The sequence below is a fragment of the Podarcis tiliguerta genome (assembly GCF_965153285.1).
Source record: "Podarcis tiliguerta genome assembly, chromosome: 7".
In the NCBI taxonomy this organism is placed as follows: Eukaryota; Metazoa; Chordata; class Lepidosauria; order Squamata; family Lacertidae; genus Podarcis; species Podarcis tiliguerta.
In genome coordinates, this window is record NC_139540.1 from 15,473,149 (window position 1) to 15,497,770 (window position 24,622).

At 42.7% G+C, this 24,622-nt stretch overlaps 1 protein-coding gene across 1 annotated transcript in view; it reads left to right on the forward strand.

The window, feature by feature from the left end:
• Nucleotides 1–358: 358 nt before the first annotated feature.
• Nucleotides 359–24,622, forward strand: part of TAF2 (TATA-box binding protein associated factor 2) — a 62,686-nt gene continuing 38,422 nt past the window's right edge. Inside the window, exons 1-11 of the mRNA XM_083450417.1 lie at nt 359–1,788; nt 2,977–3,031; nt 5,981–6,141; nt 13,457–13,575; nt 14,071–14,212; nt 15,971–16,202; nt 17,369–17,553; nt 18,875–18,988; nt 19,418–19,517; nt 22,018–22,103; nt 23,390–23,525. Coding sequence (XP_083306543.1) covers nt 1,733–1,788; nt 2,977–3,031; nt 5,981–6,141; nt 13,457–13,575; nt 14,071–14,212; nt 15,971–16,202; nt 17,369–17,553; nt 18,875–18,988; nt 19,418–19,517; nt 22,018–22,103; nt 23,390–23,525 — 1,386 coding nt within the window. The 5' untranslated portion in view covers nt 359–1,732. The remainder of the gene's footprint in view (nt 1,789–2,976; nt 3,032–5,980; nt 6,142–13,456; nt 13,576–14,070; nt 14,213–15,970; nt 16,203–17,368; nt 17,554–18,874; nt 18,989–19,417; nt 19,518–22,017; nt 22,104–23,389; nt 23,526–24,622) is intronic.

Here is a 24,622-nt window from a genome sequence, read left to right on the forward strand (position 1 = left end):
GCTCTTTCTAACTTAAGGGAGAGCCACTAAAAAAAAGCTCTGAAAATGATAATTATTTCCCAACTTGCTTAGGGCAGCCTGAGGGAGGAATCACTGCGCCTGCGCGCGAAACTCTTCCCTCAAACCACTTTCAAGCTTCCCAACGGGCGCGAGCTACTTCCCCAAAGCAAATCCAGGTCGCCGTGGTAACGGGGTCCACCAATAGGCGGCTTCGTTTCGCTCCGCGTGAGCATTCTTCGCCTTCGTGCGTACGCGTGAGACGCGGCCTCTTGATTGGCGCGCTGACGAATCTGAAACGGGAGCGCGAGGGGAGAGGTGGGGTTTAACAAACCTACTGCGTCGACGACCTTCCCGCCCACTTTAACGTGAGGTCAAAGGTTGCGAGCAAAATGGCGGCCGCCTCGCCAGAAGCGAGCCGCTGATTGTGTACTTGGAAGCGGGCCTAAGGGGAGCCGCGGGCCGTGGAGAGAGACGCCTCGCTTCCTGGGAGCCGCTGACCGCCCAGACTTCGCTCTCAGGCCCCGGCGGGACCCTTCTAAAAGGAGGCCTCCGAGCTGCAGCCGCTGCCTCCCTCGGACGTCGTTGTTCCTCACAGGACACCTACCGCCTCCCTCGCTTTTCATGAGGACTAGCGACGGTCCCCTCAACGAGGCAGCCGCGCCCGCTGAAGAATAGCCCCTCGGGAGTTGAAGTTGCGGCAGCTCCTCGCCTCAGAACAAGCTCTCCTTCCTCGTACCAAATTCCTAGCTGGAGCTTCAGTAGCCCTCATGCCCACCCCATTTCTAGCAACACATCCCTGCCGTGAAACGGGAATCATCCTGGGAGACCCACAGGAAAAGCGCCCCCTTCCTAGACACGCTCCAAAAGGAAGCCGGCTCCATGCTGGCTAGATCCCTCTAGACCTGACTAGAAGCCCTGACAGATGCCAACGCACCTGCTTAAACCAGATGCGACCTCGCAGATCAGGAGTCCCCTTGTTGGCATCGCCTTTCTAGAGAAAGGCTGTACCCAGCCCTGGCTCAAGGAAGGGTAACTATATACCCATAGGATAGTTTGGGGGCAGCTCAGCAGCAGCTTCGCCCGCTCCTAGGTCCAGATGCTGCCCCCGCAAATCAGGAAGGTTGCATACTGCATTATGTCAGGATTCTTTCTCCCAGATAGAAACCTAGTCAGTAACCAGTTTTTGTTCTAAAAGTGCATCTATCAAGTTAGCCAGGAATCACTGACAACTGCTGTCGCTTCTTTAGTAAATAGACTACAAGACAAGAGATCTCTCTCTTTTAAAAAATTTGTAAATAGCTAAATGCCTACACAAAAAAGAGAGATGTATCTAGTTTGCTTTGGTAGGTCTTTAGAGGATTCAGAAGTTGTCATCTTTTAACCTGGGGTAGGAGAAGTTCTCTTTCTAGGAAGCATCCCCTTACCTTACTAAATGTCAGTAAGTTGCACAACAGATACTAAGTTTGATACATATATAATTCTCCCTAATTTAAGAGGTCAGTATTAGTAGGTTAGGTCTCCCAAAATCTGAAGTATTCACACTCCGAAAATGCTTTATGGGCAATGTTGCCTCTTTGGACATTTCTTTGGACTATTCTAAAATTTTCTGGTGAAAGATCTTTAATGGGAAGAAATCAGCCAAGAAAGGAAGAATTAAATTTACCTTTGAAAAGACTGCTAATGAGGCTTGTGATGTGTATTTGATTTTCATCAAGGTTCAGTACTACTATTTATGATGAACAGGAAGAAAGGAGACAAGGGGTTTGAAAGCCCAAGACCTTATAAATTATAAGTATCTGCTACTGTTTCTTTTCTTATGACCATAGGTTGATGTTTGTAAATTGAAGCAATAGGCCTTTGGAGTCCAGAAAGCTGCAGATTGTTTAAAAAACCTACATTGTGATCAGGAAACTGGAGAGAAATTGAAGTTACATTTTAACAACTAGTTTGGTAATATAAATCAATTCCAGTAAAATGTGGGAAACTGCATTTTTGGTTTTTCCCTGATACATGTAAATATGTACAGTGCACTCCTAACTATTTCAACTTGAAAGTACAGTAAGTCTTGTTGAATTCAGTGAGGCCTACTTTCAGTACATAGAATTAGACTTGTGACCTTAGTTCCTTAGGCATCAAAATTTGCTTGGAACATGAAAGTACCATGCATGATCCACAAGCAAGTTGAACTGAAATATTTGTATGTAACAACAACAACAACAACAACAACAACAACAATGAAATACGTCTTCCATCGGCCTGGGTTGCCTCAGCCACTGTCAATTATTTCTATTGGTTTGAGGCTCTTTAAGAATATATTTTTTTATCTCAGCTTAACTTCTCATGTTATGCTATTGCATTGACTTCAGAATACTGTACTTTTGATGCAGAAAATACTGGAAATTACCTACATTTGTTTCTGGTGATGGCTAATTGTGATGTGAAGTGCCAAACAAGCTGAGAACTATAGAGGAAAAAGGGTGCTAAAACTATTGCATGATTGTAGTTGGCCTCTTTGGGTTGGAATTGCTGGGGTGGATGTGTTTTAACTAGAATCCCACCCAGGAGAGAAGCTTCAGTTGTACATGTCTAGCTGCTTGAGTATATAATAGAATATTAAAAAATTTACTGATATTTCTGATCCCACAACTGATGTTATAAATTGTTTTCTATTAATGCAGATAATATTTTCTCAGTATATATAGAAGGAATCTTCTCTATTTGTTGCAGTGTTAAATGTGGTGCACACTCACATACAATATAGGCGTTGTTTACTTGATACCAGCTTGATACTTGGCCACTTATGGAGGGTGCAATAATTCTTTATGATGAAGTACTCAGGATGGCCTGTGTCTAAAATCTGTTATGTGACACATGAGTGCAGGCAGACAGATGGTTTGATAACTTATTTTCTAGTTCTCTGCAAGCTTATACACATCAAGATCTTTATTTTGAATTTTTTCTTCCTTTCCCCAGCACAACCCACCAGGTGGTCTGTATCAACAACATAAATTTCCAGAGAAAATCTGTTGTTGTAAGTATACAGTGGTACCTCGGGTTACAGACGCTTCAGGTTACAGACTCCGCAAACCCAGAAATAGTACCTCAGGTTAAGAACTTTGCTTCAGGATAAGAGCAGAAATCGTGTGGTGGGGGCACAGCGGCAGCGGGAGGCCCCATTAGCTAAAGTGGTACCTCAGGTTAAGAACAGTTTCAGGTTAAGAATGGACCTCCAAAACGAATTAAGTTCTTAACCCAAGGAAAGGAAGAGTACATGTTTTGTGTACAGGAGGTCCCAGGCTCAGTCCCTAGAATCTCCAACAAAAAGAACCAGGTACCAGGTGATGAAAAATATTTTCTGCCCAAGACCCCAGAAAGCCACTGCTAGTTGGACCAGGCAGTCCTGAACTAGATGGACAAATAGCGTGACCTGGTATAAGCCAGCTTCCCATGTTCCTATTTAATTAATGTAGTGAAAGTCTACGTCATAAGCCTCTACTCTTCTGGCTATTAAGGGATTCACTTTTATAGTTGGTTAATTGTGTTTTCTTCATGCTATGTATGCCATGCATCCCATTTTGTGACAACAAACAACCTCACATTTCTGCTGTAATATTTGCAAAATACCAATGGCCAGAGAGGTTATTCTAGAGGAGTTTTATCCTTTTCTTTAGCTGCCTAGCCTATCCTTTTGTTCTTTACCATTAAGCTGGCCTGCAACTGCCACTGACTGACAATTTTACAGCTTGCTTGCAGAAGTGCTCAAAAGTTTCGTGCTACCTCAATTGACATTAGTGAGAGTTTACGCTGAACTGAAACCTGTTAAAATGATTGCAATCACAACAGCAGGGAATTGTTTATGGAGCCAAAAAAGCCACACCTAAGAAGTGTGAAGGATCAGCTTCACCGCCAAGACCTCAGGGATAGGTTAGGCATAAACCATTCAAATATTTAAAATATTAAAGCCAGATAAATTTAGCATTTACCCACTGGTTATTTATTTGTTTAAGATGGGCTCAGGTTAATAAACAGCAAAATTTATTTCTGAAAATAAAATCTTCAAAACACATCATAAAAAGAAAATAATAAAATTCACTTAACATGCAATACCCACTTAAAAGAGAAAATATTGTGGTCTTTTCCAAAAGCTGCCACAGGGAGGCTCAGGTATGTTTCTGTTGAAAGGGAATTCCACAACTCCAAAACCATTATGGAGAAACCTTGTTCCACTTTCTGGTATGATTGATATTGAGATGGCTGGTTTTTGACAGGATTTTTGTGTTTGATCTTAATAGCCAGATCGGCTCTTAATAGGAAAAGTGTTTCCTGAGATATGAAACATCAAAGCCATTGCATAATTCTTTAATGGGGGGGGGGGGTCAGGGAGATGATCCCACTTCATCTACAAATTGTAGATACGGTAGTTTATAAATAGTGTTAAAAGTCAGTGCCATCACACTAAAAAGCTAAAAGGCAAAGGATGCAGTTTTACTCAGGTTTTATATGATGATACTGTTCCACACCTTTTTATATAGGTCTATTTTTATTGATACTTACATAAAAAATGTGGAACGATATCAACATATAAGTACTGTTCCACACTTGACAGGGTAGGTTGCTGTGTGCTGAAAGCCGTTTATGAGCAGTCCCAAAGAGCACATTGCAGTAGTCAATCCCGATGTTTACAAATAGAGGGAAGAAAATTCCTGTCTCCTGAAAGGAGTTATCGAGCAAATAAAACATGAATGACTGAATTCTTGTTTGGAGGTTCTAGCGCAACATCCTTGTGTTGATGGAGATTGATGGATTTCAGTGCTGAATTCTTTCATTTTTCATGAGCTTTTGTGTTCCCAGGAACCCGTAATATATTCCACATGCTCTGTTTTTATGTGCTTACCCCCGGGCTGCAGATGAATGAGTGCCACCAACCAAGTTGTGTCTCTTGTTTCTTGGTTTCACGGGGGAGAACTGAATAAGTTATGTTAGGGTGGGGTTTTGTTTTTTAGGTCAAAGCGAAGAAGGCATACTTGCTTTGATGGGATCGTGATCCTGCCTCCAGTTGTTTGTTGCTATACCTTCACATTTACTGTGAAGGAGCTGTGGTTGGGTTTAGTGTCTGAGTAGCTTCTCCGGGAACACGGGACAAAATTTTAATGCTCAGTTATGTAACTCGCTCCATGATGTTGGGCCAGGCACCTAACTCGCAGGGTAGTTGTGAGGGAAAGCGGGACGCTCTCATAAATGCTGCTGTGAGCTTGGTGTTAAAAGTGTGAACAAATAGGAAGGGGAGAACCAGAGACCAAAAGGACTGGTTGTGTCTCAGGACAAGCAGCATTTTCAAGTCTTGAAAAGTGTAGGAATGTGCCCCCTAGTTTCTGTGAAGGAGAGTTCTCCTGTGAAGGAGAATCATGGCATCTCATGCTGGATGTAGGGTGGCCAAAAAACAAACACACAAACAGGGCTCCTGTCCCTTTAATATAGGGATAGGGTGCTGGTGATTTCAGATGTTGCATTGTAGCTCCCATCTTCCCTGAGCATTGGCTATGCTAGCTGGGACTGATGGGGGCTAGAGTCCAAGGACATCTGGAAGACTACAGGCTTCCCACCTCTGCTTTAATAGTTGCAACAATGACAAGCTGCACCTGGTGAAATTCCTCCTTCTGCACAGCTGCTAAAGATGTAAGAGCCCTGTCCTCATTTGCATTTAGTCACCCTAGCTGTACTTTCTTTGTTGATTAAAGGGAACATTGCACTCCTCTTGTTACTTTCTCACTTCTGACACCGAGTGTGTCCTTAACAAGCAGTATGAGAAGCAACCTGGTGAGAGCTGGTGCGCTTTTTAAACCTTTCAGTTGATGCAAAAAGAAACTCATTTTGAAGCTATAATAGTATTTATAAAGCTAAATTGCTTTGGAGTGTAAACTTCTGCAGTTTAAGAAGAAAATATGTGTGTCCCTGATGATGTTCTTTTAAATCTGTGCAGGGTTACGTGGAGCTGACAATATTTCCCACAGTTGCGAATCTGAATAGAATAAAGCTGAACAGTAAACAATGTAGGATATACAGAGTGAGAGTCAACGATCTGGAAGCAGCTTTTATTTATAATGACCCCACGCTGGAGGTTTGTCACCATGAGTCGAAACAGTAAGTAAATAGTTCATAGTTGCTACCGTCTCTGGAATAGTGATCAATATTTTTTTTTGATAGGGTATGAAGTGGGGTTTGAGTCATGAGTGTTCTTGAAGCACAAGATTGATCAACACATTTAATAGGCGTCAAAAGTGAAGTAATGATGGGAAGTCTTAGTATTTCACAAATCTGAAGTTTTTGAGATAATATGGAACATACGAAGAGTCTGGGATCAAGCCAAAAATCCATCTAGTCTAGCGTCCTGTTCTCACAGTGGCCTGCATTGCTTACTTTCAGACAATGTGCAGGCAAAAGAAAATGCTGCACTTGACATCTTGATAATGCCGCAATTGGGCAGCCTTACCCAGCTGTCAAAGGGGCCCATGGTTTGGAGGACTTTTGAATTCAACCTAGCAGCTAGATCCTACTGTCTCATGGCCTCATCCTAACCATACTGACCCAAAATGATATGACATGGATTTCAATGAAATGGTTCCAATGAAGCATATTTTAGATTGCAGCCTCACTCTGAAATATAATAACTAGGGCTTTTTTCAGGCAGAACTCACTGGAACTCAATTCTGGCACCTCTCAACTGTGCGCCATTGCCATTCTGAGAGAATGAAGGAGGTGTTCATAGTGAGTTCCAGCACCTCATTTTCCAGAAAAATAGCACTGATGAGAACGATAGCATTGGCCTGTCATGCAGGATGGTTGGAAAGATTGTTGAGATAAAGTATGTGAAGTGCTTTGACTACAGTGGTGCCCCGCAAGACGAATGCCTTGCAAGACGGAAAACCCGCTAGACGAAAGGGTTTTCCGTTTTTCAATGCGCTTCGCAGGATGAATTTCTCTATGGGCTTACTTCGCAAGACGAAAATGTCTTGCGATTTTTTTTCGCTCCCCACCCCCTTTTTCTAAGGCACTAAACTGCTAATAGCCTTTTAGCAGCTAATCCCTTTAAGCCTTTAATAGCCGCTAACAGCCGCTAAACCGCTAATAGCGCTAATCCGCTAATAGGGTTGCTTCGCAAGACGAAAAAACCGCTAGACGAGGAGACTCGCAGAATGGATTCTTTTCGTCTTGTGAGGCACCACTGTATTTAGAGAAAATGTTACAATGATGCTAAGTATTTCTTTTAGTGGACATTGTTGGGAAATGATGGCACATTCTTACACTTTAGGTTCCTGCTGCCTACCTGACTCCCAACGACACCATACCCTCTTGTATAAAAAGGATACATGTGCAAGCAGAGACTCTGGGTGGTACAAAGAAAGCTTTGCTGGCTTTATTTAAGACATGGGTTTGTGGAGGAGGACAGTGCTTTCCCACCAAATCATAGAATTGTGGAGTTGGAATGGGCCACCAGGATCATGTAGTCCAACCTCCTGCAATGCAGGAATATTTGGCCCAACATGGGGCGTGAACCCACAACCGAGATTAAGAGTCTCGTGTTCTACCAACTATCCTGCTTTGCAATAGCCATTCTGGATACATAGTGATGTTGCGTATCTGAGCCAACAGGAAACAACCAACTCTTAGACCCATAATTCACAAATACGTGTATTTTTGAGTAAGACGCCTAAAAAGAGTTCTTCTATGTAGCATCTTTATATATTAAGGTTGTGGTGAAAGAGGCCCCAACTAGTTTAACTAGCTGAAATAATAGTTTGCTGGAATAGTCTAGATTAACTATGCATCTTGCCAAATAAATCCATGACAGATGTACAACCCAGAGAAAGGTTTTTTGTTTTGTCACAACAAAGGCCAGAGTCTCTCTTAGCAAACAGTACCCCTGGGCAAAGTACATCTTTATTTTTGATACATTTTTATTTTTAATAAACGACTACAGGTGCCTAACAAACTCAATTTTCAGCAGTATGTAAGAATCTTCTAACAGGCTTGCACTGGTTTTAAGTTGAGACTTGGGCCTTCAGTATCAGTAAGTGCAACGGAGCTTTAGTGTTAAATACAAATGAATATATAACGAAAGGATGTCAATCCAGATCTCCACTTCTCAGCTGCTACCATTTGTATGGAAAGTAAGCTTACCCATAAGACACCCCCTCCACCATAATGGTCCTCTAAATAGATTCCTCTACAGTGAGTCACATATTTGAACAGGACCAATGCACATGTGAAAAAGAGAACAAAATAAATAATGGTTTCTGTGAAATACTAGCCTCTGTTCCAAGGAGTCTACCTCTCATTACATAAAATATGGCCCATTTCTGTCTGTGAACCCACTGGTATTTAGTATCTAACCACAAGTTCCCTCTAGATACAGACATTTCGGAAAGCTGTCCCTTGGTGATAATTAGAGGCAGAATATTCCTGTATCATATTTACTTTAAAGTAAGTTGATTTGAATATCCCTGAAATTCATATTGAAGTTGAGACTTGTGTTGTTTATTATTTCTGGTGCTTATTATTTGTGATAATCACTAAAAGATTTAAAATATGAAAATGCCATTAGGGCAAGGCACAAATTAAGAATCGCTTTACGGATGGTTTATTTTTGCTGGGCTTGCGTCTGATTCTGGAAAGAATTAAGTGTACAGATAGACTGCATTTACTGGCGTAGCATACAATTTGTTAAAGATGGTTAAAACAAAATAAAACAAAAAGGATTGCAAGGAGCTTCAAAAGGACCCCTCTCCAAAGTGGCAGTAAAATGGCAAATGTAAAGTGTAAAGTGGTAAGTTAGCATGTGGTAGTTCTGACTTGAAATATAGCGGTACCTTGGTTCTCAAACTTAATTGGTTCCGGAAGTCTGTTCCAAAACCAAAGTGTTCCCAAACCAAGGCGCACTTTCCCATAGAAAGTAATGCAAAATGGATTAATCTGTTCCAGACTTTTAAAAACAACCTCTACAACAGCCATTGAACATGAATTTTACTATCTAACAAGATCATTGATCCATAAAATGAAAGTAGTAATCAATGTTCTGTACTATAAAATAAATAAGACAGTATTGTAGATGATAAAAATTAAAATTAATTTTTTTTCTTACCTGCACTGATGATAGTCATTGTTTGGATGGGGGGCTTTTATCCCTTTTTGCAGTCACACAATCAATCAGTCACTCGCTCATAAAATGAAAAACAAGCCACAGTCACAAAAATGAAAAAGGCACACAAACAAAAATGCAAAAGATAGCAAAAATAAAAGACCAAATATCACCTCAGAACTCTGTAGTCAGAAACGGAACGCTTTAATTATGATTGGGGGGGGGGGGACTTAAATTAGCTGCTCAAGGATACAAATGGGATGAAAAAAACGTTTATTACTTAAATTTGCTGCGTAAGGGTAAAACAAGATGAAAAAAGCCTTAATTACTATGCGGGGGACTCAAATGAGCTGCACAACAGTAAAAACGGAAATTCAGGAGCTTCCAAGGCGAAGTACGAAAACCGAAACACCTACTTCCGGGTTTGCAGTGTTCAGGTACTGAGTTGTTCAGGAACTAAGCTGTTCGAAAACCGAGGTACCACTTTAGTGGGTATCCTCTTGTTGTTCCTCTTGCTACTTAGCTGGTAGTAACATGCTCCAAGCCTTCAGATTTGGATAGATTTCAACAAGTAAAAAAGCATAATTGGAAAGCTAGGGCTAATTTGCACACCATGAACATTGATTGTTGTTGATCATCTCACTCAATGACTCCTTTTTGAATGTATGAATTGACTCAATGGAAGAGTACCATGTTTAATGAAGGTGTGAGATGGTAGTGAAAGTTCTGCCTATGATGTTTGATCTGGAATTGCTTATTTATACATGCAAGTCACCACTTGTGCACCAGCCATAGTGTTATCAAAGGCTAAAAACTGAGCTAACATGTTTTCTTAGTAAATGGTCAAAAATTCTTTCTGGCTTGAAGTTTGTCCTTCAGGACTGAGGTGTTTACATCCTCTGGACTATGCATGAATAACCTCTGGGCTATTCATGAATAATCAGTTTAGCCTCTTGAGTTTTCCACGTTAGATTTCAAAAATTCATAATGAAGTTTACTCAGTATGTGGTGGGTAGGGAATGAGGTGGAAGGAAAGCTTTGAAATGAGGTCATGTCTGATTTTTGTGAGGTTTTAATTTGGCTCAAACCCTTTCATTGTACAAAACCCTCCTTTTTCTCTGGAAGATGAGTTGGTGTGGGAAAGAAAGTATTGTGACTTCTTTTTTGTGTTTGAACCTTGTGGATAGTGCTCATGTTGGGCATATTGTAAAAAAGTAAACTATAGTGGTGCATCTAATAAACCTTTAAGTCAAACGGAGAAAGAAAGGGCAGTTTTATTCCCTCCTTTTCGTCGCTGAATTTTATTGACTCGTTCTAGGCATGATATTGCTAGTTTTGAAAAGTATCTCTTAGGAGATGTACTTGAGCTCATTGAGGAAAGAAAGCAATGCTACATATTTGTAAAACTAGTTCTGTGAAGAACTTGCTGTAGGACTCCAACTAAGAAAGGTATTCTCTGTTCTTCATTAGATCAGCCTTTAAAAGACTGTTAAGGGTATGGTGCAAAGCCACCCAGCCAAGGAGCTCAATTGACTGTGAAATCACCACCATTAGAGTGCAACAGGATGTAGATGAGCTGGCGGTAATGAATGGGATTCGTTGTGGCTTGGTTTTGGAAGGTTGCTTTTTTAACTCTGAGTTTCCATGCGTTTGCGGCCTGAAATGTAATATGCAAAAAGTTAAAACTGAACATACAGCACACACATTGTATATTATCATCCATTTAGGAAAAGATCAGCACCACAATAAGAATGGTTTCAGTAATATAAGGCAGTCTATAGTAGACAGCGGGTGGCGCTGTGGTCTGAACCACATAGCCTGGGGCTTGCCGATCAGAAGGTTGGCGGTTCGAATCCCCGCGACGGGGTGAGCTCCCGTTGCTCGGTTCCAGCTCCTGCCAACCTAGCAGTTTGAAGCACGTCAAAGTGCAAGTAGATAAATAGGTACTACTCTGGCAGGAAGGTAAACGGCGTTTCTGTGCACTGCTCTGGTTCACCAGAAGCGGTTTAGTCGTGCTGTCGACGTGACCCGGAAGCTGTACGCCGGCTCCCTTGGCCAATAAAATGAGATGAGCGCCACAATCCCAGAGTCATCTGCGACTGGACCTAATGGTCAGGGGTCCCTTTACCTTTACCTTTATAGTAGGGATGGGTGATGTTAGATTTTCAACATCACGGTGTATCACCAGCCAGACATCACGGTTCGGCGACATACCGCGATGTTGAAACAAGCCGCTTTGGCCGCAGCCAGCCTCATCAGCATCGGATTGCTCATATGGGGGTGGGGGGCAGGGAGGCTTCTTCCATCCCCCCTTCTGAACCATCTGATGCCACAGCAGCATCGGGTTTCGCACAGCTGGGGCGTAGAACAAGCCTCCCCCCTCCCACCCCAGCTGAGCGATCCAATGCTGCTGAGACATCAGGGTCACTCAGATGGGTGGGCAGTTTCACAGAGCCCCCATCCTGCTGCCATTGCCGGACTGGGGGCTACATTAAATGCTTGGCTGAAGGGAGCGGCAACTGGGTGCCCCTCAGCAAGCAGTTTAAAGATATGGAGGGAGAAATAAGCTGTATCGGCACTCACTGATGCAGTTTGTTTCTCCTTCTGCAGTGGTTTGAGGGCAGACCACGATGTCTGTTTCACTCAGCGGTATATTGCTGATGAAACTGCTGTGCTCCTGAGTCCATTGGCTAGCAGTGCAAATTCATCCAGGGGGTGCTGCTAGCGGAGGGACTCGGAAGCGGGGCAGTTTCATCAGCGATATACCGCTGAGTGAAACCGACATCGCGGTCTGCTCCTCATACTGGTCCTGGGCAATATATCGATATATCTCCCAGGCTAGTCTATAGTTCAGGGATCAAACTTATTCAGCAGGGGGCCAGTCCACTGTCCCTCAGACTTTGTGGGGCGCCGGACTATATTTTTTTTGGGGGGGGGGATGAACGAATTCCTATGCACACTGGGAAGAATGGGCAGGGGAAGGGCAGGCATAATATAATATAATATAATATAATATAATATAATATAAGTGTGCATTAAAGCAGTGTGGGGAAGGCTCCTCAACAGACAAGCTCACCCACCACCATGCTGCTCATCCTCCCGCCACCCCCCAAAACACACACACACAGACCCACAATTGCCCCACGGAGAAAAGGGTGGCAAGTTCAATATGCAGAGAATGGCCGAGGCGAAGGAGGGGTGGTGGCTCCGGAGAAGCGGCACTGGGGGGGGGGAGCTAGAAGAAGAGGCAAGGGGGGCAAAGTAGTCCTCCTCCCCACCCCAGCCGCCTTCTCAGTTTGCCGCCTGCCTCATTCACCGAAGGGCTGGTGGCGGTGGCACGAAATGGGCTTCCTCCCCGCCTAGAGAAAGAGGGCGCTGCTCTTACCTTCCCAGGGGCTGCCGCCGCTGCCGCTGCTTCTCATGATGCGGGTAGGCAGAGCGAGCTCCTCCGCTCCGCCCTCTGGCCCACAGGAGCACCAGGGCAGCAATGGGAGGAAGAGACCGAGCGACAGCAGCTCTGCCAATCAAACTCCACACCTGGTTTACCTCAGCGCAGTGTGGGGACATCTCTGCCAATCAAATGCTGCTGAGGTAAACCAGGCGTGACGTTTGATTGGCAGAGACGTCACTGCGCCGCGCTGAGATAAACCAGGCACGGCGTTGTGATTGGCAGAGCCGCCGCCGCTTAGCCTCTTCCTCCCGTCGTCATCGCCAGGAGTCTCGGCTGCGCGGCAGGTTTTTAAATGGCCAGGTGAGCTGGATTTAGGACCCCAGGAGCCGTAGTTTGCCGACCCCTGCTATAGTTATTCAGACAGTTATTTTGTCAAATGTGAGGCGGCAGAATAATATACTTTCTGGCAATCGTGCTGGCTGCTGATTTGGCTTCCTGGCCCAATTGATCTTGTTGGATCCTACCCTTTCGACGTCTTTTGTGGCCTGGGACTGACATATTTTGGAGACTCCCTCTCTCCATACGTGCTTCAGTTTCCAGTTCCATTGTGTAGGGCGGACCCTGCTCCGTGTGCCCTTGCCCCATGAAGTCAAGATAAGTGGAGCGATGGAGAGGATTTTCACTGCAATTGTCTGAGGCTTATCGAATGACTTTCTCAGTTAAGTTTAAAGCTTTTCTTGTGACATTTCAAAGAGGGTGTAAATCTGCCCATGAGTGTTGAGTTGGCATTTCTAAGTGGTTACTGTTAGAGGTGACAATTTTAAGCACTTCTGTTGTGGGCATTTTTCATCTGCTTTTTTGCAGCATGTGAAGTCTCTTGACCCCGAATCCATTTTTTGAATTTGAACTCTGAGTCCTTTGTGTTGCAGGAGAAATCTCAACTACTTTTCCAATGCGTATGCTGCTGCAGTCAGTGCTGTGGACCCAGATGCTGGAAATGGAGAGCTGTGCATCAAGGTGCCGTCAGAGCTTTGGAAGCACGTCGATGGTAAAGAACAGAAACCCTTAAAATGAAAGTGCTACAGACTTGCTAGCAATCTGGAATAGTTTTCCAGGCGTATTGCGCTTTGGCAGGGCTTCAATAGCCCTGCAATGCTGGTGGAGCGCTTTTGATTTTGAGGCGTAGGTCAGGCAAGCTGTTTGATTATGTGAATTACGGCAAGTTCTTAAGAGTTACTTCAAGCCTCATAGACTAGCTTCTCTGTGCAGAAAAATATATACCAAAATAAATAATCTCCCGTGCATATTTTCAATAAAATTTGTTTTATAATAGAAAATTCTGTTTCACTTTGAGAGTCCTGGGTCATCATCAAAGATCTCACCTTCATTCTTTCATCTTTTTCTCTTGCTTAGTTCATTGAAGTTCTGAGTACAAAGTGGTTTTGCAAGTTAATGAATAGTTAATGGTGGGTTTGCCAAGTTTCTCCCAGAAATACCAGATTAATACATATTTTATTATGTGGTTGCTCTTTTACTGCTGCAGAATTAAAAGTCTTGAAGGTACATATCAACTTTTCTCTGGACCAGCCAAAAGGGGGCCTTCATTTTGTGGTACCCAACGTGGAAGGAAGCTTAGCAGAGAGAGGGGCCCATGTCTTCTCTTGCGGGTATCAAAATTCTACAAGGTGAGAGTTGCAGAGTCTTATGCTCCCATTTCCCACGGGCCTTGAAATTGAAGAGTGCTGTTAGAGTTTTAAATGAGGTCCTACAGTGGTGCCTCGCAAGACGAAAAGAATCCGTTCCGCGAGTCTCTTCGTCTTGCGGTTTTTTCGTCTTGCGAAGCAAGCCCATTAGCGGATTAGCGCTATTAGCAGTTTAAGGGCTATTAACGGCTATTAAAGGCTTAAGGGATTAGCGGATTAGCTGCTAAAAGGCTATTAGCAGCTTAGCGCTTTAGAAAAAGGGGTTGGGGAGCGGAAAAAAACTCAAGAATCGCAAGACATTTTCGTCTTGCGAAGCAAGCCCATAGAGAAATTCGTCCTGTGAAGCACCTCTGAAAACGGAAAACCCTTTCGTCTTGCGGGTTTTCCGTCTTGCGAGGCATTCGTCTTGCGGGACACCACTGTATTTTGCTTTGCGGTCATTTCAGAATATTTTAAGACCATTCATACATAGCGTTTTCCTTACATGGAAGAAAACAAATAACCCATGTGTGCACTCATTGCCAATTGGCAGCTTTTCAATTGATTGTCATTCAGTAAAATAGATATTGTACATGCTGCTCAGTAAATATAGGGTCAGTTGACCTGTGGTGCTTCATCACCCTCTCTTCTCTTTTTAATAATGTATATTTAATTTCCAGAGCTATCAGAGTCTGATTTATCATTGTTAAAACGAATGAGAAAGCATCTAAGACCGGTGGTCTGTCTGAATAGAAAAGGAAAAATCTTAGCGTTTTACCTGCTTAGCTTTCCATTTTTTATATGTTATGCCACTTTAAGAGAACCGGAATAGATTTCACATCCCCACCCCTGTTTTTTTGAGGGGGCTGGTGGTGGAGGAATTAATCTGTACATTCCTGTATCATCAACAACAAGAAGAACAAAAAACAAAGGACTGAAGACATCACTGTTGGACCCCGGGAGCTCTCTTGCCAAGGTGCAAACACATTTCAAGTGTGCCTTGCAGTGTACTTTTCTGAAGGGGAACTTCCGAAGCCTCCCCAGGCTAGTCAGTCTTTCAGTATTGTAGAACTGAACTTCTTAACGTGGAGTAGCAGCCTCATGAGAGTCCTAAACTGGCTAGCTTTTTTTTTTTTTTTTAATAAAAGTATAAGAGTTTACTCACGTTCTGTTCACAATATGATCCCAGAAGGCAGACAGACTTAAAAAGGTTACATACACTTAGAATCTATCTTGTAGCAAGATAGTCCTTATCTCCTCTCTTGGCTGAGAGCCAGGAGAGCATCCTTAGATGTTTCCTCATCAAAGGAAGATGGCAGAGAGAGAGAGATGGCTGCCTGCCCTGTGCTTTTATCATTTACCTGCACAGGTGAGGCCACACCCACCTCTGGTCACATGCAGAGGAAGTCCATCCCCAGGAAGTTTACCTGCTTGCTGGACAGACATCCCTCCCCATCTTCTAACATGTACACTCTAGGAATGTTGTCATTGACTGCTCCTGTGTTTACATCCCACATACCCCTTCTCAGGCAATACAACATTATACAAAACATAAACAACTGGCTAGCTTTTTGTAGTTCTTTGTGTTTATGCATTGACAGAATACAGTTATCAAAGATTTGGCAAGGGTCAGCTGCTTGTAGGATTGTACTGTTTTGATAAAGCTAAGGCCCCAGATGCCTACTACACATCAAGTACTGCAACATTTGTCGTGGATTGGGAAGATGATTATGGTTTTTAATGACTTCACTTTCTCTCCAGGTTTTGGTTTCCTTGTGTTGATTCATACTCCGAACTATGCACATGGAAACTGGAATATACTGTGGATGCCACAATGGTGGCGGTCTCAAATGGAGACCTGGTGGAAACGGTGTATACTCATGATATGAGAAAAAAGACCTTCCATTATATGCTGACAATTCCAACTGCAGCATCTAACATCTCCTTGGCCATCGGACCATTTGAAATCCTTGTTGATCCATACATGCATGAGGTAATTCTTTTCATAGGCAGCCTCTGTGTGGCACTTCTCAGCCTCGGTCCTGTATACCTGAAGGAGCGTCTCCACCCCCATCGTTCAGCCCGGACACTGAGATCCAGCGCCGAGGGCCTTCTGGCGGTTCCCTCATTGCGAGAAGTGAGGTTACAGGGAACCAGACAGAGGGCCTTCTCGGTAGTGGCGCCCGCCCTGTGGAATGCCCTCCCTTCAGATGTGAAGGAAATAAGCAGCTATCTTATCTTTAAAAAACATCTGAAGTCAGCTCTGTTTAGGGAAGTTTTTAATATTTAATGCTGTATTGTTTTTAACACTCGATTGGAAGCCGCCCAGAGTGGCTGGGGAAACTCAGCCAGATTATTTATTATAAATAATAAATAATAAATAAATAAATAAATAAATAAATAAATAAATAAATAAATAATAATAATAATAATAATAATAATAATAATAATAATAATAATATAATTATCATCATCCATGTGATTTGTCCTGGTGTGAGGTTCCTGGGTGGTTATTGATTAGGGTTTTACTCCTGCTATATTGGTCATATAGGATTTTCCAGTGATTTTTAATTTGTCCTGTTATATTTCTTTGTTCTTAAGAAATTATGTTCCCTGTCCTGAATGCCCAGGGATAGAATAATAGCTAAAATAAGTTCTCAACAGCCAGAATCATAAAGTCGGAATATAAATTTATCGCTCTATTTATATTACTATTTCCCCTCACTATTGCTTTATAAAAGTTTTTTGTGTTGTCGTAAGTCTGTTGCCTTATCTATGGGAAGTACCAATTCTTGCTGTAACTTGCAGTCGATTGCAGTGGCTGGAAGTACCGTGAACACCCACTTGAAAGCTTGCTACTTTATGACACTTCATACTGCAGATAGGCTGTTGTACGTAGCCTCAGGCCGTGCCTCACATTAACTGTTTTCCTGGATCTCTGGAAAGCTATGGAGGACTAGCAAAGCTACATAGCCAGTTCACCACCTCATCTTCTGCATCTCTAAGCTATATGCATGCAGTGATGGTGACCTCAGGGTCAAACTTGCTAATCTTTATATTTTCCATTGGCAGCATTTTCTAAAGTTCTCTTTTAGCTGTTTGCTAACTTGAATTTGGTTTTGTTTTTTAAAAAAGTTTTCTCCCTTGTTGTTGTTGTAGGTGACTCATTTCTGTTTACCCCAGCTTCTCCCACTCCTCAAACACACCACATCTTATCTCCACGAAGTATTTGAATTCTATGAAGAGATACTTACGTGCCGCTATCCTTACTCCTGTTTCAAGACGGTTTTCGTAGACGAGGCCTACGTTGAAGTAGCTGCTTACGCTTCCATGAGCATTTTTAGGTAAGTACTTATAACCAACTGGGACGTGGGTGGCTCTGTGGGTTAAACCACAGAGCCTAGGGCTTGCTGATCAGAAGGTTGGCAGTTCGAATCCCTGCGACAGGGTTGAGCTCCCATTGCTCGGTCCGTGCTCCTGCCCACATAGCAGTTCAAAAGCACGTCAAAGTGCAAGTAAATAGGTACCGCTCTGGTGGGAAGGTAAACGGCGTTTCCGTGCGCTGCTCTGGTTCGCAAGAAGCAGCTTAGTCATGCTGGCTACATGACCTGGAAACTGTCTTCGGACAAACACCAGCTCCCTCGGCCAATAATGCGATATGAGTGCCGCAACCCCAGAGTCATCTGCGACTGGACCTAATGGTCAGAGGTCCCTTTACCTTTACCTATACTTAGAACTAACCCATCTAAAAAGAAGCGATTTGAGAAATGCACAGATATCCATCACACCTCATCATATCTCATGCTGGTAGAGAGATACTTCAGTCCAAATCACTAGAGGTTTTTTGTGTTTGCTGTTTTGTCTTTTTAAAGGAAACTCAGTGCCATCATTTAAGTTCATAGGACCAAGGATAGTGTTATACTGGGACCTGGGCTTTTGGCTGAAACTCAGCTGTGTACTTGCAAGGGATGCCTTTGAGCTAGCTCCACGTTTCAGTTCAGTTTCCAGCTTATAAAATGATGCCAAAGGTTGCCATAGAATCGACTGATGAGATAAGAGTTGCCAGAGTGACTTCAATCCAATGCATAGTATTCACAATAATCATAGTAACAACAACAACAACAACAATTTATTATTTATAACCCGCCCATCTGGCTGGGTTTCCTCAGCCACTCTGGGCTGCTTACAACAGAATATTAAAATACAATAGCCTATTAAACATTAAAAGCTTCCCTAAACAGGGCTGCCTTCAGATGTTTTCTAAAAGTTTTCTAAAAGTTTTCTCTTTGACATCTGGTGGGTGGGCGTTCCACAGGGTGGGTGCCACTAACAGCTAGTTTAGAAACATAGGGTGTTTTAAAATGTTCCCAATTTTAATTTTGCAACCACAGTCCAAAATGCATTTGGCAAAGGAGGGATGCAGCCATGATTTTTACTCTATGACTACACACACCTGTTGGTTCACACTTAGTGATGGTGTGGCTTCATGTTGCATGTGAAGCTGATCCATATAAGACTTAAGAAATGTGTTTTATACTTCTCTTGTTAAAATTCTGCTATTATTTGTTCATGTTTACTTGATTAAACTGAGGTGGAGAGTTTTGTTTCTCCTGAAGATTTTGTTTGCCACTGTTGTGCATATGCTTGTTTGTGTTTTTCATTTAGCACAAACCTTTTGCACAGTGCAATGATAATAGATGAGACCCCGCTGACCAGGAGATGTTTGGCTCAGGCTCTGGCCCAGCAGTTTTTTGGCTGTTTCATATCTAGAATGTCTTGGTGAGTACATCTTAAAATAGATAACTCCCACGTTGAATTTTGGCTATGAGTATGAGAATCATTATAAAGCATAAATGCAAATAAATTCTATAACTATTACAGCAATCATAGCACATTTGTGGTTTCTTAAATGTGCAAGATAACCCACAAGCTCTTAATGTCTATTTACTTACATAGATTTTTAAGTTTCTGTATAATAGAGAATATTTTAAATAAAAATACCAAAAGATGTAGTTGCCTAGATTTTAATTACACTTAAGGCTTTCTTTCACTGCCAGGATATATACATCTGTTCTTGGTTCATTAGTCCTTTATTTATTTAGATGGCTAGAGTTGTTAGCTTTTAAAGTATTTTCACTAGGAGTGCATTCAGCACGGAGATTCTGTAAATCAAGAGGGTTTTTTCTTGCGTTGCTTCTTGGCTTACAGGTCAGATGAGTGGGTGTTGAAAGGAATCTCTGGCTATATTTATGGCCTCTGGATGAAGAAAACCTTTGGTGTAAATGAGTATCGGCACTGGATCAAGGAGGTAATGAACCCCGATGGATTTTGAAAGCATCTTTATCCTTTTACACAGATACACAAGGGGATGCACGAATGGAGCTATCCTTTCCATTGATGCATTTTAGGATGAAGCTGTCACAACTGAGTGAGAGATTACACAACACCTATTTGTGCAGTTCTAGAAATATTTGGCAAAACAGTGTTCCCTGGGTAACTGACCAGTGAAGCTGCTTTGGGTGACATCATCATTACTATTAATAATAATTTATTATTTATACCCCGCCCATCTGGCTGGGTTTCCCCGGCCACTCTGGGCGGCTTCCAACAAAAGATTAGAAATACATCAAAATATCAGTCATTAAAAACTTCCCTAAACAGGGCTGCCTTCAGATGTCTTCTAAATGTCAGATCGTTTATTTCTTTGACATCTGATGGGGGGGCGTTCCACAGGGTGGGCACCACTACTGAGAAGGCCCTCTGCCTGGTTCCCTGTAACTTCACTTCTCTCAGTGAGGGAACCACCAGAACGCCCTCAGCGCAGTGTCCGGGCAGGATGATGGGGGTGGAGACGGTCCTTCGGGTATATTGGACCGAGGCTGTTTAGGGCTTTCAAGGTCAGCACCAACACTTTGAATTGTGCTCAGAAACGTACTGGGGGCCAATGTAGGTCTTTGAAGACCAGTGTTATGTGTTCTTGTGGCCGCTCCCAGTCACCAGTCTAGCTGCCGCATTCTGGATTAGTTGTCATTTCTGGGTCACCTTCGAAGGTAGCCACATGTAGAGCGCATTGCAGTAGTCCAAGCAGCAGATAACTAGAGCATGCACCACTCTGGCAAGACAGTCTGCAGGCAGGTAGGGCCTCAGCTGGCATACCAGATGGAGCTGCTAGACAGTTGCCCTGGACACAGAATTGACCTGTGCCTCCATTGACTGCTGTGAGTCCAAAATGACTCCCAGGCTGCGCACCTGGTCCTTCAGGGGCACAGTTACCCCATTCAGGACCAGGGAGTCCTCCACACCTGCCCACCTCCTGCCTCCCAAAAACAGTACTTCTGTCTTGTCATGATTCAACCTCAATCTGTTGCTCTGTTTGAGAAAGCATTATGTTATATTGGGTTGGTTACATAAGCATTAACAGAACAGGTTTTTCTTTCTCTGGAAGTGTGTTAGCAACCCACCATGCCATCTTCGGGTCAAAGGTAATTACCCACCCTTGCAGGCCACAGGGTGGCACTAAACCGCCTCAGTGATGCTCTGGTGTAGTGACACAGAACAGCCATTCAGGTAGGACCCAGCAGTTCTTTCCCCACCCCTGCAGACGAGCACCCAGTCATGTGAGCCCTGACTTGCTGTCTGAGGAAAGAACAGCCCAGATACTGGTTTTCTACCTTAGTGAGAATTAGGCCTCTGTTTTAGGGGGTCCTACACCCTTCTGGCGCTGTGGGTTAAAGCCTCAGCACCTAGGGCTTGCCGATCGAAAGGTCGGCGGTTCGAATCCCCGCGGCGGGGTGCGCTCCTGTTGTTTGGTCCCAGCGTCTGCCAACCTAGCAGTTCGAAAGCACTCTCGGGTGCAAGTAGATAAATAGGGACCGCTTACTAGCGGGAAGGTAAACGGCGTTTCCGTGTGCGGCTCTGGCTCGCCAGAGCAGCGTTGTCACGCTGGCCACGTGACCCGGAAGTGTCGTCGGACAGCGCTGGCCCCTGGCCTCTTGAGTGAGATGGGCGCACAACCCTAGAGTCTGTCAAGACTGGCCCGTACGGGCAGGGGTACACCCTTCTGCCAAGTGAATGGTTTATGAATTAGTCCAGACCATCTGCCTCTTTTCCTTGCGTGTCTTTATTACATCTGTCAACAAGTGTGATGGGTTTTACCATAAAAAGCTTTCAAGTGATCTTGATTTAATTTTCTAACCCTGCACCCTGTCTTCATTTCCCCTTTTAAACAGCCTCATATGTTGTCATCGGAATATTGCCCTGTGTTTTTTACAAATCTGCCCCCCCCCTCAAAAAAACCCACCCAATTTTTCAGTAACAGTTCATCCTGTTCACTGAGAGTATGGTACCAAGCAGCAGATGGAAAGGAAGGCAAAATGCCTATCTTTTCAAGAGTTGTGTAGAAAAGTGTGTGTGTGTGTTTGTCTTATGATGCATTCAGCGCTCTCTGGCAATCACACATTACAGGGGCAACTAATAGAGGGGCCAAGCTGTCTCTTGGGCACCCCAGGATTATCTGAAATGCACTTGAAAAACCACAGTGGTGTGCAGTTCTGCTCTTTGCAGATAATGTTTGTGCCAGCTTATCTTTAATGTGAAGTAGTGGAAGTTGAGTTAAAAGGGGAAGGGTTTGTGATCTGAATGCACAGTATTACCCTGATGGGTACATTTGTAAGGAGAGGAAAAGATGGAAACCAAATTGAATATGCTCATAATTTTAATATGCTTCAACAAGACCATGTACAGCTTGTCTTCTTTTTGTAGCCAAATACACCGTTGCAATATTATTGTTATTATTATTTGCATTTCAGGAACTGGACAAAATAGTGGTGTATGAACTGAAGACCGGTGGAGTCTTACTTCATCCAATCTTCGGTGGAGGAAAAGATAAAGACAAGTATGTTTAGTAGATTTATAGGGCCAATAATACACACATGAACACACACACACTCTTCAGGTGAGTAATGAGACATTACCTCAGCTACCTAATGGTCCCATAAAGGACATCCTTGGTAAACATTTGCCTTGTTTGAATTACAGAATGGAAGTATATTAACAAAATATATGCTAAGTAGAGTAAAAACCTTTCCAAGGAAAGGGAAACTATTTTGCTACAGGTGTGAAAATCACTTTGAAATACACATTCTGCTATTTTTACAAGCACTAGAGTCCTAATGACTGATGCACATCAGCTTTGAGCAAACTGCAGTTTAAAAAAAAAAAAATAGAGCATATGGCTGACGAACCTCATTCTATGTAGCCATATGGAGGGAGGTGACTTTATAGCTCATTAAATGGTGCTGAAATACTACATCCGAAGTCTTAAACTGGTTATATTGGGATGGCAACATGGATTTATAAGCAATATGAGATGAAAGGGAACAGTTGTTCAACTTGAGTTGCCCAATTCAAATGTCCGAGAATAGTTTTATTAAAGAGGCTATAATTGAAAGCAAAAGGCTGCTTAAATACCTCTTCTCCAGTAAGTTATAGATCCTTTTCACTGGCTCCTTACCACTGGTTTGCTGCTTGAAGCACTGCTGGCTAGGCAGTTTGGAGGTGCCCAGTGATGGCTAAGGTGAAAGTCGCTTCTGTGAGGTCCAGCAGTGAGATGACTGCTTTTGGTGACTCAAAGGAGAGGTTCAGGAGTAACATGTGCTACTCAGAGTAGACCCATTGATATTAATGAATGTATCTGAGATAGGTCCATTAATTTAATTGTGTCTGCTCTGAGTAAACTTAATTGAATACTACCCCATTGTAATTACTGCTGTCTTCCTTAGCCGAAAGAGTCTTCTCATATCTTTTTTAAAGTACTCAATGGAAGAGAATATAGGGTAGTCATCATTTCTTCTCTTTCCTCCCTTCTGTGCTCCTGTCAGAAGTAAATTGCCGATGTTGAATGTTTCATATTTTGCAATTTACCCAGATAGTTTTAGTTTTACACCCACAGTTTACCTGGGAATATTTTTTTAAAAACACTGAGTAAAATTTGTAAGCGTACTTCTTGAGCCCCTGTTCTTAATATGATCAGAGTTTTAATTAGTACTTTTCAATTGCTGGATTAGGAGAATCCTGTCTGACCCTTTGAATTTTTATTTTTGAACTTTCTACTGTATGTGGGACTTTCCCTTAAAATGCGAAATTAAATATTCCTGAAATGATCTTGATTTTATTTTCCAGCCCTGCATCACACCTGCATTTTTCTATAAAGCATCCTCACACATTATCATGGGAGTACTACACTATGTTCCAGTGCAAAGCCCACCTAGTTATGAGACTCATAGAAAACAGAATAAGCATGGAGTTCATGTTACAAGTAAGTGTTTGGACACTTTTAAAATTTCCTATTTATAATTACTTTAAAAATAAATAAATACTTGAATTTCAGTGCCTTCCATAAAAAATGTGACCCTAAAAGCAGACTATGAAGCTTATTACCGTTATACACAACTGGATGGTGCACAAAGACCATGAACTTCCTCGTGGCCACATATGTTTTATGCCAACTATAATTGTGGGCTCTCTTTCTAGAGCAGACTCCCCCCTAATTAATGTCTGTACTGACATCAGCACCATCTTCAATTAAAGGCTTTCAACAGGGGTGACTAAGATTTGGCACTCCAGGTTTTTGGACTACAGTTCCCATCAGCCCTAGCTAGTATGACCAAAAGTCAGGGATGGTGGGAGTAGTCCTGCAACATCTAGAGAATCATGGGTTAGCAACCTCGTACCCCTTTCTCCTTTTTTAAAACAAACTTTATTGATTTTTTAAAAAGATGACCAAAGTGTTGTCATCCAAAATAAATACATGTACAGGTGTTAAATCTTGTATACTGTCATCCACATGGCATCAAAACAAACTTGGAATATCTTTTATGTTACAGCTACCTCTGACTTGCTTAACCAGGGTTTTGTAAACAAGAACATGGTTAACAAAACCTAGTTAAGAGGTTTAGCCTTTAACCAAAGCTGACATTGATCATGAGCTATCCATTAAGCTTCAATCACATGCATACTTAACCTTGAGAGTAAGCCACAATGGACTCACTGAGGCTTACTTCTGTATAGGCATGTGTAGGAATGCATTGTTTTTCATGTCACTGCAGGAAGGTGGAAATTTTCTCCATAGTGTGTGTGATCCCACTGACTGCCCTTGATTATCTACCTAACCATGGTTAAGGGAGAGCCAGCATTCTGTTTTTCGTGCCCTGATCAATTTGTATTTATTTGTTATATTTGAATCCTGTGTCAGAGCATCACATACAAAGTTGACAGATAGTGTTAGAGGCCTGCATCTGCTCCTCTTCAGCATTATAGCTTCATCATATTGCCTTAACCTCACTTTCTCTGCAGCCCAGACTGCACGGGCACCTCTCAGTGTGGTTAGCTGTTTGTATAATTGATTGGTGTGGT